At 38.7% G+C, this 17,529-nt stretch overlaps 1 protein-coding gene across 1 annotated transcript; it reads right to left on the bottom strand.

Moving 5' to 3' along the window:
• Positions 1–3,322: 3,322 nt before the first annotated feature.
• On the bottom strand, positions 3,323–8,729 carry LOC131981018 (proton-coupled zinc antiporter SLC30A1-like). The gene is made up of 5 exons (XM_059345311.1): positions 8,544–8,729; positions 6,777–7,355; positions 5,802–6,068; positions 4,776–5,053; positions 3,323–3,514 (listed from the first exon to the last, which is right to left on the bottom strand). The coding sequence occupies exons 2-5, from the start codon at positions 7,345–7,347 to the stop codon at positions 3,323–3,325; spliced, it is 1,308 nt and encodes a 435-aa protein (XP_059201294.1). The 5' UTR covers positions 7,348–7,355; positions 8,544–8,729.
• Positions 8,730–17,529: the final 8,800 nt, after the last annotated feature.

Here is a 17,529-nt window from a genome sequence, read left to right as displayed (position 1 = left end):
GGGAGGGAAAACAGAAATTCCAGGTACATAGGAAGCGGCACGAGAAAAAAAAAACCCTTAATTGTCACATTTCACTTGATGGTCTGGGTGAAATTGAACATTTCCATTTGATCAAATAATCATCTAGTGATATTCTCAACAGCTTTAAATGATTCCTTGACCCAGAAAATGTAGATTTTGACACCAAGATTGACCTTCTGAGTGGCTTGGAAGATGTATTGGTTCTCATAGACTTTATATGGGTGCCACCTCGGATCGGCCATCTTGATGAAGTGGCTCCTACCAAAAATTGAAACCTATGGTGATAGAGAGCACGTGGAAAAAATTTGGTGCTTTTGTCCAGCGTGTCCCCTTTATTTAGCTAAGCCGCCTAACTATATCCTCCACTGCAGTCCTTTGAGTCAGATAAAGGTGTTCTCAATGACCAGTGTCTGGGGCTCCTCCTTTTTTTCTCCAGCTGTTGGTGCCAGTAGGCTCCTGTCCTCCTCCTCTAGGGGAGAACAGCACATATTCCTAGCGCAGGCCTTTCCACAGGCGAGGCTGCAGGTCAGAAGAGGAGGCGGGGAGGAGTCCTCTCTGTGGACGGCAGGCGAGAGATCCCCCCCCACTGCCTCCAGAGGACCCAGAGCTAGAGGCAAACTCTGGCTGAACGGTGCAGCAGCTCACTCCGACACTCTGCAGCACCCTGGTGACCCCCAGCATCAGGTCAGCACACCTGGACATGTGGAAAATGATCCTGCATTAATATTTATGATAACAAGTCAATAACAACCCCTAGAATCTGGAAAAAAGGAATGTGGGTATGGTTATTTGACCACACCTGTCCCCCAGTGTGTGCTGGGACTGGCTCCAACCTCCTGTGGTGATTTACAGAGAGTATTAGAGGATATAGATACAGTAAGGCAGCTATTCTCAACCTTGGGGTCGGGACCCCAATTGGGGTCGCAAGATGATTTGTGGGGGTTGCCAAATCATTTTGGAAGTCAGCTCTGTCTCCACTGTGTTAAAGTGTTCATGTGTTTTAGTGTTTTTGGTCATTTAATGTCTTTTTTTGTCATTTTGTGTCTTTTTTTTGTCATTTTGTGTCTTTTTTTGTCATTTTGTGTCTTTTTTTGGTCATTTTGTATTGTTTTTTTTAATCTTTTTGTGGTCAATTTGTGTCTTTTTTGGTCTTTTTGTTTCCGTTTTGGTCAATTTGTCTTTTTTTAGTAATTTTGTGTCTTTTTTGGTCATTTTGTGTCTTTTTTGGTCAATTTGTGTCTTTTTGTGGTCATTTTTGGTCATTTTGTGGTCAATTTGAGTCTTTTTTGGATCATTTTGTGTCTTTTTTTGTCAATTTGAGTCTTTTTTGGATCATTTTGTGTCTTTTTTGGTAATTGTGTTTCCTTTTTGGTCAATTTGTCTTTTTTTAGTAATTTTGTGTCTTTTTTTGGTCATTTTGTTTCTTTTTTGGGCCATTTTGTGTCCTTTTTGGTCAATTTGTGTCTTTTTGATCATTTTGTGGTCAATTTGAGTCCTTTTTTGCTTAATTTTATGTCATTTTTTGGGCAATTTTGTTTTTTTTTCTGACAAATCCCAAAGTAGCACAGACAGGGAGATGTTTTAGTTGTTCTCTGCTTCATTATTCGTCCAAAATTCGTCGTATCAACTGAGTTTGTATGATCTGAACTGTGCGTGTGAGATTGTGTTCAGTGAGCGGGGGTCACAGACAAAATGCATGTTAAATTGGGGGTCGCGACTCAAAAAGGTTGAGAACTACTGCAGTAAGGGATGGTTTTGTCTCACCCCAAGCATGAAATAAAACTCAATCAAACTATATAAACCACCATTAAAAGCCCATAAAAGCCATTGTCATTTTTTTTATACCAATACTTACTCCAAATAACCAAACCTTCATGAGCTTTCAGGGGAACATCTTTATTTTTCAACTTGGACCTCGTGTCCCTCTGTTTTTCTCACTAAGTGACTGAGTCACAAAACTGACTGTAGTCATTTAATTTTACTTAATATATTTGATAAAATGTATTAAATATAAATGCGTCCTTGATTTTGAGGCAGTTGTTTAAGTAACTTTAATATAAAAATGTTTGAGATAGAATCTACTTATTTTGATCACATTAAATATAATCTTTATGTGTATGTAATTCTAAATCAAGAGAATTTTGAATGAATCCAACACAATAAAATTAGTCAGTTTTTAAATGACAGGCACTTCCTGTTAAGTTGTTATTAACTGAACTTGTAACGTAGTTAGATTTAATTAATAATATTGCGTGCAATCTGTTGCCTCAATTTTATTGAGTAGCTATTGTTTATCTTTTTATAGATATTAGCGTAAGTGGCGGTGTTGTCCTGTTGTCAGTACGCATAAAAGCACGGCAGCATAACGGCAAAATGAATCGCTCAGTAAGCCAGTAGAGGGAGCAAAATATCAACTCATTCATGACTGATTATACAATATCTTATAAATATATTATTTGCCTTGAGTGATTACACTGTAGCTATTTTTGCAGATTCTGGATGTAATGCTCAATACTGGACCAATTGAAAAAAAAATGTTATCTTGTTATTGTTATTATAATGTTATTTTACGCCTCAGAGTGCTGTCTTTACCTACAGTTTGATACAGGCACATTAGTTTAGAATGACAAACACATATTTAAGGTGTTCAGTTTTACTTTTTGGTTACAAAAAAGTAATCCATACCTTTAAACCAATCAGCAGGACAATTTCTCAGTGGCCCTGGTATAAATAGTTACAACCAAGGTTATAATAGTTTTGGATTTTTCATTAGTTTTAGTTTTAATTTCGTTGTGAATTTTTGTTTTCAAATTCAGTTAGTTTTAGTTAGTTTTCAGAGTGAGTTTGCTAGTTTTAGTTTAGTTTTTATTAGTTTTAGTGTTAGTTTTAGTTTTTTTGTAATAGATATGTGCCTTCATTTCCTTTGGTTTATCATCTCAGCCCCAATAAGGTTATTAACTCTTACAGTTCGGGGTGTTTTGTATTTTGGTTGGAGTGTAGACATCCCAGTCTCAGTAAACATATTCACCATGTGTTCCTGCATGTTGAAATAGAAACACTGAATTATGTATGAAAAAAGTTGACAAAGACAAAAACTAAGGACATTTTCACTATAATTTTAGTTAGTTTTAGTTAGTTTTGTAACCACACAATACAGTTTCAGTTAGTTATCGTTTTTTTTTTAAACTTTTTATTTCAGTTAACAAAAATGTTTTTTCAATTTTAGTTTTCGTTATTTTGTTAGTTTTCGTTAACTATAATAACCTTGGTTACAACCAGCAGGTAAAAACATTTGTTCACTTCACCTGTGCACAGGAAACCCAGCATGGCAGTGAACATGGACAGAGGCTGCCATGAAGGATTCAGTTAACTCCCAGATGTGGAGGTGGTGCACAGCCTGAACCCCAGGCACACTCGTAATCCTCCGTCCAAGATCAGACACACAAATATGTGGAGGTGTGGCCTGTAGCAGCAGCAGTCCATACCTTAGCACCTGGAGAGATGTACGGGTAAAACAACAGTTGTTATTATAACTGGAAAATTTCCTCTGGGGAAATTCTGAAAGGGCCACGGGGGCTACTGCCGGTATGTGTACACTATGATGAGATTCTTCAGAAATGTCAAACTATGCCCTTTAACCTCAAAATGTGTGTGTGTGTGTGTGTGTGTGTGTGTGTGTGTGTAGTGAAAATCGCATAAAGTTACCTGTGTGTGGGTTTGAAGCATATGTATGCATGTGTGAGGAGTGTGTGCGCGCTTACGCGTGTGTGTGTGTGTGTATCTGTAACTGTAATCACATCAAAGATCAAAGGCAATCAGATCAAAGCAATCAACAGAATTAACTGACACCTGTTCCGGCTCAGTGACAGCAGTGGTAGACAGACTGGAATTTCTGTCCTCGAACAGAAAGCACTTTTGGCAAAACCATAATACCTATCATTGATCCGACTTCACTTTGAGCGTCATGAGTTCTTCCTGAACGTCTACATATGTTTTTTTTTTAAGAAAAATGAAAAAATAGCTTTGTTAGAGCGATCTAAAAAACTGTTACATCTCCCTTTTTCCGAAATCTTCCTGCGTTTTTAATATGGGAGCCAATGAGGCTGTTGGTGGTTTTGGTGGATCATCTGTGCGTCCTACGCCCAAACTATAACTCTGACAGCTTTACCAGAGGATTGTGAGTGAGAAGACTAATTTTCCTACGTTTCTATGTATAAATTATCTCTGTAGAGTGGTATTCGCGGCCTGGAGCGCAAATTTATTTTTTGACAATTTCTTCTCTCCCTCTACACTCTGGTGATGATGTCACACACTGTGACAGGAACATTCCGTGCAATACACACCCATTATAATCTCAGAATTTCTCCAAAAATGATCATGGTCATTGAACAGGGATTGATAAAAAACTATATGACCGATCGAAACATAGATTAATACACCGATACACAAGACTTGTGTCTACTGTTTAAAGTTTAAATGGAGTCTCTAGGTGAAATTATGCCGGAGAAGTAGACGTTTAAAGATCTCCAATTATTATTCTTCTTCGCTCATTTTTTGTCGGCCGTCCCATTCATTTCAATGCAAAATTTTGGGCAGTTTTTCAAACAAAGCTCCCTTGTGGGACAATAAAGATAACCCTTGAACTTCTTGAACTTTCTTGAAATCAGTGAGTTGAATGTGACATTTGTAACTTCACCCAAGTGCTTAAAAGTGGTGTTTAAACTAAATGGCATGGCCTAAAAACAGAGCCTGACCTGTGGCGCTGCTGTGGCAATCAGCATCATGACAGCCAGCAGGGAAAGGCCAGGATCCAGGTAGAGCAGAAGCCAACAGGTTTCAGAGCTTTGAGGTGATTGTGGGCTGATCAGCAGCATCACAAGGCTGTTGATCAGAGCCAGGAGGGACGTACAGAGGCCCTGAGTGATGTGGACGAAGGACAGGAATCTGATTGGACACTGGCTGTTTGGTACAGTATTCTCAATGTGATGTGATGATTTGCAGACAGGGGAGGTTTTAGATGCATTTTGACTGTCTGATGGGAAAAAAAACATGATTGTTTTAAGAGTTGTTTGATCAGAGCTACAGTAAATCTGTTCCTGTGGAGATAAACAAATAAAGAGACAGGAAAAAAAACAACACATTTTCCTTAATAACCCATGATTATCATGTGAATTTAAAAAAACATGAAGAAAGGGAGGTAAGGTGCACAGTCTTCAATTCAATTTGCCATGATGCTATTTAGTGTTCATAAATCAACATGGTCTCACAGGAATCCGTGAAATAGCCACGGAATCACTCAAATTTCCGTGAAACTGACACGGATTTCGCTACAATGCAAGTTAATGACAGTCATATCCCGTGGCTATTCCAACATACAAAGTGATTATGTACATTCACTGAGTGAATATTTAGAAAATAAAACATATATTTCTCACCAGAAATGTGATCAAAATCCATTTTTATGCAGAAACTAAGTCAAAATATAGATTTTTTCACTAAAAATGAGAGACCTTAAAAGTCACGTGACTTGGAACAAACCAATAGGAAAACATATTAACTTGCATTGTAGCGAAATCCGTGTCAGTTTCACGGAAATTTGAGTGATTCCGTGGCTATTCCACGGATTTTGAGTTAAGCAAATCCGTGGCTATTTCACGGATTCCTGTGAGACCAGGTTCTCATAAATATATTGCACATTGAAGGACAATTTATTGCACAAATTATTGCACATTGCACAGTAATAAAGTCCATATGGAAAGATGAGAAAGTGTGTCTCTTACCAAGATGTCCCATGTAGACGTTGTCTTTGGAAATGTCTTCTGAACGATATTTGCAAACCTTTAAATCTGCAGCACCGTCGGCTGCTCCACCTGCTACATGCAGGTGGACTTCTGCCTGTTGTGAAGCTCCAGTGTCAGGGATGCTGGAGGTCCCAGGGATGCTGGAGGTCCCTGGGTTACAGAGGACAAGTGTCCCGTTGTGGGGCGAGTCCTCCACAGCAGATTGGACTAGAGTACCGTCCTCCAGGACCGGCCCTAAAGCCAAGACTGGGGGAGTTGAACACACAAATGAAAAACAAACATGGATGCTGCTGGATGTTCCTTACAGCTGAATATACACTTGGCACATACACTACTGGTCAAAAGTTTTAGAACACACCAACTTTTCCAGAATTTAATTGAAAATGATGCAGTTTAATGTCTCAGTGTACTCTGGAATTAATGCACATTTGCAACATTTAAAATTCTTTATTGAGCATGATAGTGTTTTGAAAGTTAAAAAAAGATTCAAAATCACATTTTATGTTGGACTAAAGGACTAAAAAAAGACACAAAATTACCAAAAAAAGACACAAAAAGACAAAATGACTTACAAAGACATGAAAAGAATTAAAAAATGGACAAAATAGCCCAAGACTCCATAGAGTTAAGTTGCTAATCCACTTCTTGTTACCTGAAAAAAGGCCAATTTGTTCTTTATGTACTTTATGTAAAAGTATACATAAACTTTAAGTAAATTTACACATTCGGTTTATGTAGAAATTTGCATTAACGTTGTTTAATTTATCTATATTACTTTTAAATGAAAGAAAAACATTGCATTTAATTTTACCTTTTACATTCAACTTATGTAACAAAATTACATGGAAAATTTACATGTAATTAAATTACATAAAGTCCACGTTTTTGGCTTAATTTTTTTTTTTTGAGTGCATGATCTCTCAGAGTGAACACATAATTTGAAGGTGATGTTACCTTTGTGGTTGACTTCAAGGTGGGATTCAGTCTCTGAATGCGTGCCGGCCCCGGGCTTCTGAGCCTGCAGCTGGTCCCAGTTCAGCCAGACCACCAGGACCTTATGGAGCAGACTGACAGCTCCTACAGCCACCAGCAGCAGGGGGCGCTGCACCGGCTGAGGCTCCAGGGAACAACTGATGATTTCCAGGAAGTAAGAGAGACACAGAGAGGTCAGGAGGAGAGCGGAGATGAAAGCAGCCACAGGCTGAATCCTGCTGCTGGAGTAGGACACACCGCAGTGAGTCACAGTCCCAGGTGGAGGTTTAATGGAGGAGTCTGCAGGCCGGGTGGAGGGAGGTGCTGCAGGTGGAGGAGGTGCAGAGGAGTCCAAAGAGGAGAGTGGTGGAGGTTGGTGAGGTTTTGTTGTGTTTGCTGTCTGAGTGGGAGGAAAGGCTATGCGGAAGAGGATGAAGAGCGTGTAGAAACCGTCCACTAAGGTGATGAGGGACTTGCAGAGCTGACTGATGGTGACCTCACACACCAGCAGCAGGACGCTCCCTCCCAGCATGCACCAGTGTAGCAACGTCATACCTGCAACTGGGAGTATAAAGGACACACTAGAATACTTCATACATTCAAACAAACACTAACATTTGTTGCATCTTTTATATTAACCATGGAGACACCCGCGTAACAAACACGTTAAATCTTCTATTTTTTGTTGGAACCTGGTCTCACAGGAATCCGTGAAATAGCCACGGATTCGCTCAACTCAAAATCCGTGGAATAGCCATGGAATCACAGTTCAGATCACCCAAAAAAGAAACAAAATGACCAAAAAAAGGAAACAAAATGACCAAAAAAGACACAAATTGACCACAAAATGATCAAAAAAGACACAAAATGACCCAAAAAAGAAACAAAATGACCAAAAAAAGACACAAACTGACTAAAAAAGACACAAAATGACCAAAAAACCCACAAAATGACTAAAAAAAAAACACAAAATGACCCAAAAAACCCACAAAATGACTAAAAAAAGACACAAAATAGACACAAAATGACCAAAAAAGACACAAATTGACCACAAAATGATCAAAAAAGACCCAAAATGACCCAAAAAAGAAACAAAATGACCAAAAAAAGACACAAAATGACTAAAAAAGATACAAAATGACCAAAAAACCCACAAAATGACTAAAAAAAAGACACAAAATGACTCAAAAAACCCACAAAATGACTAAAAAAAGACACAAAATGACCCAAAAAAGAAACAAAATTACCTAAAAAAGACACAAAATGACAAAAAAAAAAGACACAAAATGACCAAAAAAGACACAAAATTACCAAAAAAAGACATTTAGTGACCAAAAAGACTAAAACACATTAACACATGAACACTTTAACACAGTGGAGACAGAGCTGACTTCCAAAATGATTTGGCGACCCCCAGAAATCATCTCGAGACCCCAATTGGGGTCCCGACCCCAAGGTTGAGAACCACTGCTCTAGCGTGCCAGAACATGACCGAGCCTGATTGGATTGTCATTCATTCCTGTTCAGTTTTGAGATAACTGTACTTTTACTTTTCTTATTTTCTGAACTTCATGCATCTAGTTTATCACATCAGATGCAAATTTTTATACGTTTTTACTCCACTCCAGTGATTTGATTACTTCAGTTAAATATAAAAAGTTTCCACACTACACACAATGAACTATTTGAACAAGCAAAACTTGTGAAAATGACCTACTTTTTTATCTTTTCAGTCTAAAGTTTAATTACCCCAGAAAGTGGACGACTCTCAGCCAGCAGGCAAAGACAGAAAGGTTGAGTTCTTGGATGTGATCTGTGCGCTGAAATCAGAAAAATGTAATTCATGGTGCTCACTATCTCTCCCACTACACTCCTCCTCTGCTCTAATCGCAGTCATGTGAGCTGGGAGGGGGAGGAGGTGGAGGAGGTGGGTGGTGTCTCCTCCTCAGTCATCCCTGTTTGCATTCCCTCCTCAACTCACTGGAAAGAGAAAATACCTCCAGCCCACCTACCCTCACATACTCTGGGTGCAGATACAGTGAAGCTAATTTGCACTAATTAAATCCCCATTGTGTTGTCAGGATTATATAACCAGATTAAAAGGTTAACATGGTGGAAACATCACGCTGCTTAATGTTAAATAAATAGAAGGATCACTTCTGAGTGTAGTAACAATACAGTTTGATCTGTTTGTTGTGAAAAACGATAGATATGTACACTACTGGTCAAAAGTTTTAGAACACACCAAGTTTTCCAGAATTGAATTGAAAATGATGCAGTTTAATGTCTCAGTGTACTCTGAAATCAATGCACATTTGCAACATTTAAAATTCTTTATTGAGCATGATAGTGTTTTGAAAGTAAAAAAAATATTCAAAATCACATTTTATGTAAAAAAAAAATATTAAAAAAACCCCACAAAATTACTAAAAAAAGACACAAAATGACTAAAAAAAAGACAAATTGACCAAATAAGACACAAAAAGACACAAAATGACTAAAAAGACACAAAATGACTAAAAAACCCACCAAAAGACACAACATGACTGAAAAAAGACACAAAATGACAAAAAAAACACCAAAAGACACAAAATGACTAAAAAAGACACAAAATGACTAAAAAACCCACCAAAAGACACAAAATGACTAAAAAAAGACACAAAATGACTAAAAAAAGACACAAAATGACTTACAAAGACATGAAAAGAATTCAAAAATGGACAAAATAGCCCAAGACTCCATAGAGTTAAGTTGTTAACCCACTTCTTGTTCCCTGAAAAAGGCCTACTTGTATAATTCTGAAATGTACATTATTTTCCAGTTTTGGTTAAGCTTACCTTTTTTTATTTACCTCTGGCAGTTCACCACTTACCTTTGTACCCTTTCAAGCTGTTCATTTGACTTGAACTGCTTGAATTTCAATAAAAAACTGGAAAAATTGGGGTGTTCTAAAACTTTTGACCAGTAGTGTATATTTTAATTTTATTTTTCATTTTTTATTATTGTTTATTTGGCTACTGTTCGCCCCTCCTGTTTTTCTTTGAGGGGGAGAGAGTTGTATTTTCTCATTATCATTACTATTTATTGTTTTTTGCTTATTTTATGTGAATGTGACTCTCTGGTTCGGGAGGCGGGGGGTTGTTCTAAAAGGGGTAAAAATGGGTGAATTGTACCTTTTCTGATTGAATATGTATTATGTCCTGACAACCCAATAAAGATATATATGGGGGAAAAAAACTATAGACAGATATATATATATAGATATATAACTATAGACATATATATATATATATATATATATATATATATATATATATATATATATATATATATAAGTACCATTGCTGAACCTGCCCTGAATTCTTGAAAGTCAAAGCATGTTCAATTTACTTAAGTTTTAGAACACCCCAATTTTTCCAGTTTTTTATTGAAATTCAAGCAGTTCAAGTCAAATGAACAGCTTGAAAGGGTCCAAAGGTAAGTGGTGAACTGCCAGAGGTAAATAAAAAAAGGTAAGCTTAACCAAAACTGAAAAATAATGTACATTTCAGAATTATACAAGTAGGCCTTTTTCAGGGAACAAGAAATGGGTTAACAACTTAACTCTATGGAGTCTTGGGCTATTTTGTCCATTTTTGAATTCTTTTCATGTCTTTGTAAGTCATTTTGTGTCTTTTTTTGGTCATTTTGTGTCTTTTTTTAGTCATTTTGTGTCTTTTTTTAGTCATTTTGTGTCTTTTTTTTGTCATTTTGTGTCTTTTTTAGTAATTTTGTGTCTTTTTTTAGTAATTTTGTGTCTTTTTTTGGTCATTTTGTGTCTTTTTTTAGTCATTTTGTGTCTTTTTAGTCATTTTGTGTCATTTTGTGTCTTTTTTGGTCATTTTGTGTCTTTTTTTAGTCGTTTTGTGTCTTTTTTTTGTCATTTTGTGTCTTTTTTTAGTCATTTTGTGTCTTTTTTTGGTCCTTTAGTCCAACATAAAATGTGATTTTGAATCTTTTTTTTTACTTTCAAAACACTATCATGCTCAACAAAGAATTTTAAATGTTGCAAATGTGCATTAATTTCAGAGTACACTGAGACATTAAACTGCATCATTTTCAATTAAATTCTGGAAAAGTTGGTGTGTTCTAAAACTTTTGACCAGTAGTGTATGTACATTTAAGTGTTCATGGAATGGATTCTGCTTGTTTACTAAATGATACAGTAATAGAAAAAAAGCTAAATCTACATTTCCTCAAAATATCAGATGTATTTTGTATACAACTTTTGTATGTATCATCTCTTACGAGCTGTCATAGTGCACTATGACCCCCCAGATGACAGTGCTCTCCCATCAGCCCCGGCTCTTGAGGACCAGTGTGCAGAGGTCTGTTGCAGTCCAGTGGACTGCGAGTCAACAGGCCAGATCGGGGCTGACACCATGGATAAATCCCTACTGTTCGGCCAGCACATTCCTGAGGCACGGCTAAACACAAGGAATGACCCGGCGAGGAAGCATCTGATCATTTTCATCATTTTGCCGCCAACAGAGAGCAGCTCACCATGAAAAGTCTCTCTTTCATTAACCCTCTATGGCACGCATTATGATGCCAGTTAGGAAAAAGTGGTAACACTTTACAATAACCAACTAAGTGATGTTTATAGATGGTTTATAGACCAATTATTAACCATTTACAAAGTGCTATACAACCAACTTTTTAAAGGTATATGACTCATTTAAAAATCATTAACATACTTAATTTGGTGTTAAAAATGTTAAAATGAGTGCAACTAAAACTATCAATAAACTATTAATTATAATTGAATTGTTTGTTAATGGTAAAGTAACTATAAACTTACATTAATATGCTATATTTGCCATTTATAAATGATAGTTCAAAATTAATAAATTATCTATTTACTATTATAAATGGCCTATATACAGTTTATAAATAATGATTAAGCTTTAATAAACTGTCTATTTACCATCTTTAAATGATGGTTATTGTAAAGTGTTACCGAAAAAGTTAGTTTTTTTTGTCTTAAAATAGACTAAATAAACATAATCTGAAGAAATTGTATAATTCTTTTTTTCTTTTGGAAGTTTTTGGGGTTTGTTGCCCCTAGGCAACATGGTAACACAAGTAATATTAAGATAATTGACCTTATAAACATGTGTAAAAGATTCAGTAGCTTCAACAGGGTACAAAACATAACATTTTGAATTTAAAAACATTATAAAAGGAACTTTTTTAACCGGTTTCCTGTCTGAAACATTGTACCATTGAACCATGATTGTCTTTAACAGTCTAAGTGTATGAAACTATCAAAAATGAAGGTTTAACTCACCTATCAGTAGGAATATATTTTTTCCAGATGGAAAAGGGCCAGGAAATTACGTTTTGAGCAATTTGTCATGTGACAAAGTAAAGCTTTGCTATTGGTTCCCTATACGCTTCCCCCTTTTTTTAAAGTATCGCATCACTCAAAAACATGCAAAAATTGATATGTTGCCTGAGGGCAACACTGTACCATAGAGGGTTAAGACAATTAATGTTTGTATTACAAGTTTTCTGAAATGTTATGTTTAAATATGCAGTTGAAACCAGAAGTTTACATACACTATATAAAAAGACACATATGCTTTTTCTTCTCACTGTCTGACATGAAATCAGACAATCACTTTTCCTGTTTTAGGTCCGTTAGGATTACCAAAATTATTTCTATTTGCTAAATGCCAGAATAATGAGAGAAGGATTTTTTTAGACAATTTTTTGACTTTCTTCAAAGTCAGAAGTTTACATACACTAACATTATTATGCCTTGAAACAATTTGGGAAAGCCCAGATGATGCAACTTCTGACTTTGAAGAAAGTCAAAAAATTGTCTAAAAAAATCCTTCTCTCCTTATTCTGCCATTTAGCAAATAGAAATAATTTTGGTAATCCTAACGGACCTAAAACAGGAAAAGTGATTGTCTGATTTCATGTCAGACACTGAGAAAAAAAGCATATGTGTCTTTATATAGTGTATGTAAACTTCTGGTTTCAACTGTAAATGCATATTTTGGATCTTTCCTTTCCACTCGTCTGAAAGAAGACATGTTATGGAAGCAAAATAGCTCCAAAATTGACCAGCACATGTAAAAAACGACTGCCTACTACATATATAATATATGCAATATATATTTTTATATATGATATATTATATTCTATATGTGTATTTTTTTCTTATTCCTTGTTGGACTAGTTATGCACTAGTAGTGGTAATAATAACGATGATCAACATGCTATTTTTCTTAGCTACTCTGTTACTTAGTTACTCTGGTATGTAGTTACTTTCGGATATAGTAACTATTTACTTACTTTTGTATTTAGTTACTTTGGTACTTAGTTACTTTTGTATTTAGTTACTTTGGTACCTAGTTACTCACTATGGCTTTTTGGGGTTTTTTTGGACACACTATGTTGAAATACTAAAAAAAATGGTCATTGTTTAGTTTGGTCAAAAATGACTGAAAATGATTTAAAATAGCACGTTGAACATGGTCATAGTATATAATATGTCCAAAAATAGCCAAAAAAAACACCATATTATATTTTGTCCAAAATATGGAAGGAAAAAGAAAATGCCATAGTATGGTTACTTCGGTTTTTAGTTACTACTTTTGTATTTAGTTACTTTGGTACTTACTCACTTTTGTACTTAGTTACTTATGCTATTAAGTTACTGACTTAAATTCGATATTTCAAGGCTACCTCTCAATTTCTGGCTTCTCCCTTAAAGTAGCATTATCACTTTTAGAACATATGGATTTGTTGGGGCTTCTGCTGCCATTTACCTTTCCATTCCCACAACAATATACAGACAATGTTTCTACAATGCCAGGTAATGTCAGCTGATTTAATTTTTTTTCTTAAGTGAAAATGACTCACAATATATATATAAAAGATACATTATCAGCTTAATTAATTGATTCTGAGAAACATTGAGAATTACATCACAACTTACCTCTGCAGCCTGCCTCTGTTGTTCTCCTGATCCCAGCAGCCTCCGTTGCTTTGTGGGCTGGTGCTGCTGGTTTGATGCATTGTCGCCACACAGAGACGAAAAACTAGCCTGGGTATACCCAGACTGCCTTGCGCGCTCGATTTTATTCCGAACTGCCAAAGGGTCTGGAAACCAGGGAGGTTTCTTAGCCCTGTTTTAGGGATCCAATCACAGAGCGGGGAGGGACGGCAAGACCATGACGCGTACAACCCGGCAGACGGAAGCTTGTAGTTTTCTTACGGATCCAACATGGCCGTTACGGTGTTATGGTAGCGGGGCTATTAGCCTCTCCTGAAGCACTGCAGCAATGGTGTCTGCAGTTGCGTTCTGGATGGTAATGTAACGGTATGAGGCACCACTTTCACAAACTTTTGCTTCACCGTGCCCTCTCTGGCTTATAAGCCAATCATTGTTCAGGCCGAGGGGATATAAGTAGGACGTGTCCCTGGTCCTGGCCTCTCGCTTTCTGCCTCTTCGGCCCACCCACTTCCGGGTCGTTGCTCTCGCCGCTCGCCTCGGAGTACAAGTAGGCACATCTTAGCGGGCTGTTTGTTCACATTCATCAGCTTTTTATTTAATTCAAACCTTAACTCCTTTTTAATAAATCCAGTGACTCCATTGCGGTTGAGGCGATATATTATTGGGGTCGTTCCCACCCCCATTGGGGTGAGCTTATGATGTTAATTGTTGTTAGCCAGGTGCTAAGCTCCCTTTTATAATCTGCTGGTCGCATGCTGCGTGGTGGCTGTCTCCCCTGCTGCGCAGACCCCCTTACCCTCTCCCTCTTTGGACAGGACGCCAATTTAACTGGACTCTGAACTGGATTTTTCTGAATTGTGTCATTGCGGCTGTTTAGCCACGGCTATTTTGCTACCTGTCTGTTGTCGCTACTTCGCCGGCTTGGCTAGGGGTCCTGCTATCTTCGGTCGACTTTCTATGTCCTTGTGCTAATTTTAACAAATAAAGTTTTGTCTGCTCAGAGCTCAAAGCTTGACGGACCTTCTTCTCTTAGTAACGGTTGCTAAGGTTGAATTGGAAGAGGGCCGTTCAAGTGAGTTTTGAACGGTCAATTGTGTAAACAATGGCGTGTCCTCAGTCATCAGTCCTCAGTCAGATCCACCTCTCGCTCCTCCCCAGTCCAAATCTGGGCTGCTCCCAGTTTCTGAAACCAAGATGGCAACTAGATGCTTCAAAATAATGCTAAGTACAAATAAACTGTAGCCCATCCGCAGCTTTGCATAAAGACTGGAAACCGGCCAATGAAAAGATCACTAATTAATTTGTTACAAATGTATTCAATCTGTGCAACAACAGAAAAATAAAAACAACAGGTTGTGATTTTAGAAGGCATAATGTGTAATAATTGTTAAAATAAATTAGCAATGAATGTCATCTCAAGGAGTTGGGTTACCCCTTTGAGAAATTTTAACCTTCTGGGTTAATCTGTAAGTGCTAAAGGGTGATTAAAATCACAGTTTAATAACTTCTTACTGTCTCATAATCTCCTGTATTATTAGAAAATGGCTGAGTGGGAGTGGATTAGTGCAGTCTGGAATTCCTCACATACAGAGCAGAGTTCCCACCCTGCCACATCTACACACCCTCACTCCAGGAGACATGAGGGAGTGAGGGGCTTTCTTTGTTTTCTTGTAGTAGACACAAAATAAAGATTAGAGGAATTTATGTAAAAAGAACAACATTTTACGTAGCAGAAACACATGTTTTATGTTTTTAGAAAGAGATTTTGTTTTTGCATATGGACATGTACCCAAACGTGTAGTGAGGGTGAACTGGGAACGTCTAGTGGAGGCCCCTGTCTGCAGGGTCTTCAACTCACACCTTCGGAAGAATTTCTCCAGCATCCCGGGTGAGGCTGGGAACATGGAGTCCGAATGGGCCATGTTCAAAGCCTCAATTGTTGACGTGGCTGGTGGAGCTATGGCCTGAGGGCCGTCGGTGCCTGTCGTGGCGGCAACCCAAGAACCTTGATCTGAGCTTGAGGGAGGCCGTCAAGCTGAAGAAGGAGGTCTTTCGGTCTTGGTTGGCTGAGGGGTCTCCGGAAGCAGCAGACAGGTACCGTTCGGCCAGAAGGGCTGCAGCTGTGGCAGTTGCTGAAGCAAAAGCTCGGGTATGTGAGGAATTCTGGAGAGACCATGGAGGAGGACTTTCGGTCGGCCGAAAGTCCTCCTCCATGGTCTCAAAGAGGTTCTGGAAAACAGTTGGGCGACTCAGGAAGGGAAAGCAGGGCTTTGAGGAACTCCTTAATCCAGCCAAAACGTCCTCCGCAGAGGAGGCAGAGTCTGAAGACTCAGGGGAAGACTCATCAGTATCCCTGGCAGAGGTTACCGAGGTAGTTAAAAAGCTGCCTGGTTGTAAGGCGCCAGGGTTGGATGAGATTCGCCCTGAAATGCTGAAGGCTCTGGACACTGTTGGGCTGTCATGGTTGGCATGCCTCTTCAGTGTTGCGTGAAGGTTTGGGACAGTGCCAGTGGAGTGGCAGACCAGGGTGGTGGTTCCCATTTTCAAAAACCCCTTTTTGAAAATGGGAACCACCACCCTGGTCTGGCAAACCTCCATGCGACCTTAGCACTAGAGGGTGTGTTCCAATTACCGTGGAATTACACTTCTCAGCCTCCCCGAGAAAGTCTACTCCAGGGTGCTGGAAAGGAGGCTCCGGCCGATTGTCGAACCGCAGATTCAGGAGGAACAATGTGGCTTTCGTCCTGGCCGTGGAACAACAGACCAGCTCTTTACCCTTGCGAGACTTCTGGAGGGGGCATGGGAGTTTGCCCATCCAGTCTACATGTGTTTTGTGGACTTGGAGAAGGCCTACGACCGTGTTCCTCGGGGAGTCTTGTGGGGGGTACTGCAGGAATATGGGGTACTGGGCCTGTTGCTATGAGCTATCCGGTCCCTATATAACCAAAGTGAGAGCTGTGTCCGCATACTCGGCACAACGTCAAACACGTTCCCGGTGGGTGTTGGCCTCCGCCAGGGTTGCCCCTTGTCTCCGATTCTGTTGGTGGTCTTCATGGACAGGATCTCAAGGAGCAGCCGGGGGAGGAAGGGATCCGGTTTGGTGACCTTAGAATTGCATCTCTGCTTTTTGCAGATGATGTGGTTCTTTTGGCTTCATCAAGCCGGGACCTCCAGCACTCGTTGGGGCGGTTTGCAGCTTAGTGCGAAGCGGTTGGGATGAGAGTCAGCACCTCCAAGTCTGAGGCCATGGTTCTCTGCCGGAAAACGGTGGACTGCCCCCTCTGGGTGGAGAGAGGTACTGCCTCAAGAGAAGGAGTTCCAGTATCTGGGGGTCTTGTTCAGCAGTGAGGGTAGAACGGAGCGTGAGATGGACAGGCGGTTTGGTGCAGCATCAGCAGTGATGCGGGCGTTGTACCGGACCGTCGTGGTGACATTTTTAATGACATTTTGAAAATTGAGGGATATATTCTCCATTGCAGAACGGAGAGATTCAAAAGATCCTTTGCTCCTACAGCCATCAGGCTGTCTAATTCTTCTCTAATTCTTCAATAATCTACAGATGAGCTAACAGACTAACTGAATTTCCTCTTGGGGGTAAATGAAGTTATTTTGAATTTGAGCATTCCTGCGTCTGCTACACTAACAACAAACTGCTCACTTGTTATCAGAAAGCAAAAGGAAGAAATCTGAATTTTATATTTTTGGGTTTATTGATGGCTCCCCCAA

Source organism: Centropristis striata, chromosome 11 (genome assembly GCF_030273125.1).
Source record: "Centropristis striata isolate RG_2023a ecotype Rhode Island chromosome 11, C.striata_1.0, whole genome shotgun sequence".
Classification (NCBI taxonomy): Eukaryota; Metazoa; Chordata; class Actinopteri; order Perciformes; family Serranidae; genus Centropristis; species Centropristis striata.
Note: the sequence above shows the minus strand (reverse complement) of the source record. Positions and strands in the feature narration are given on the sequence as shown.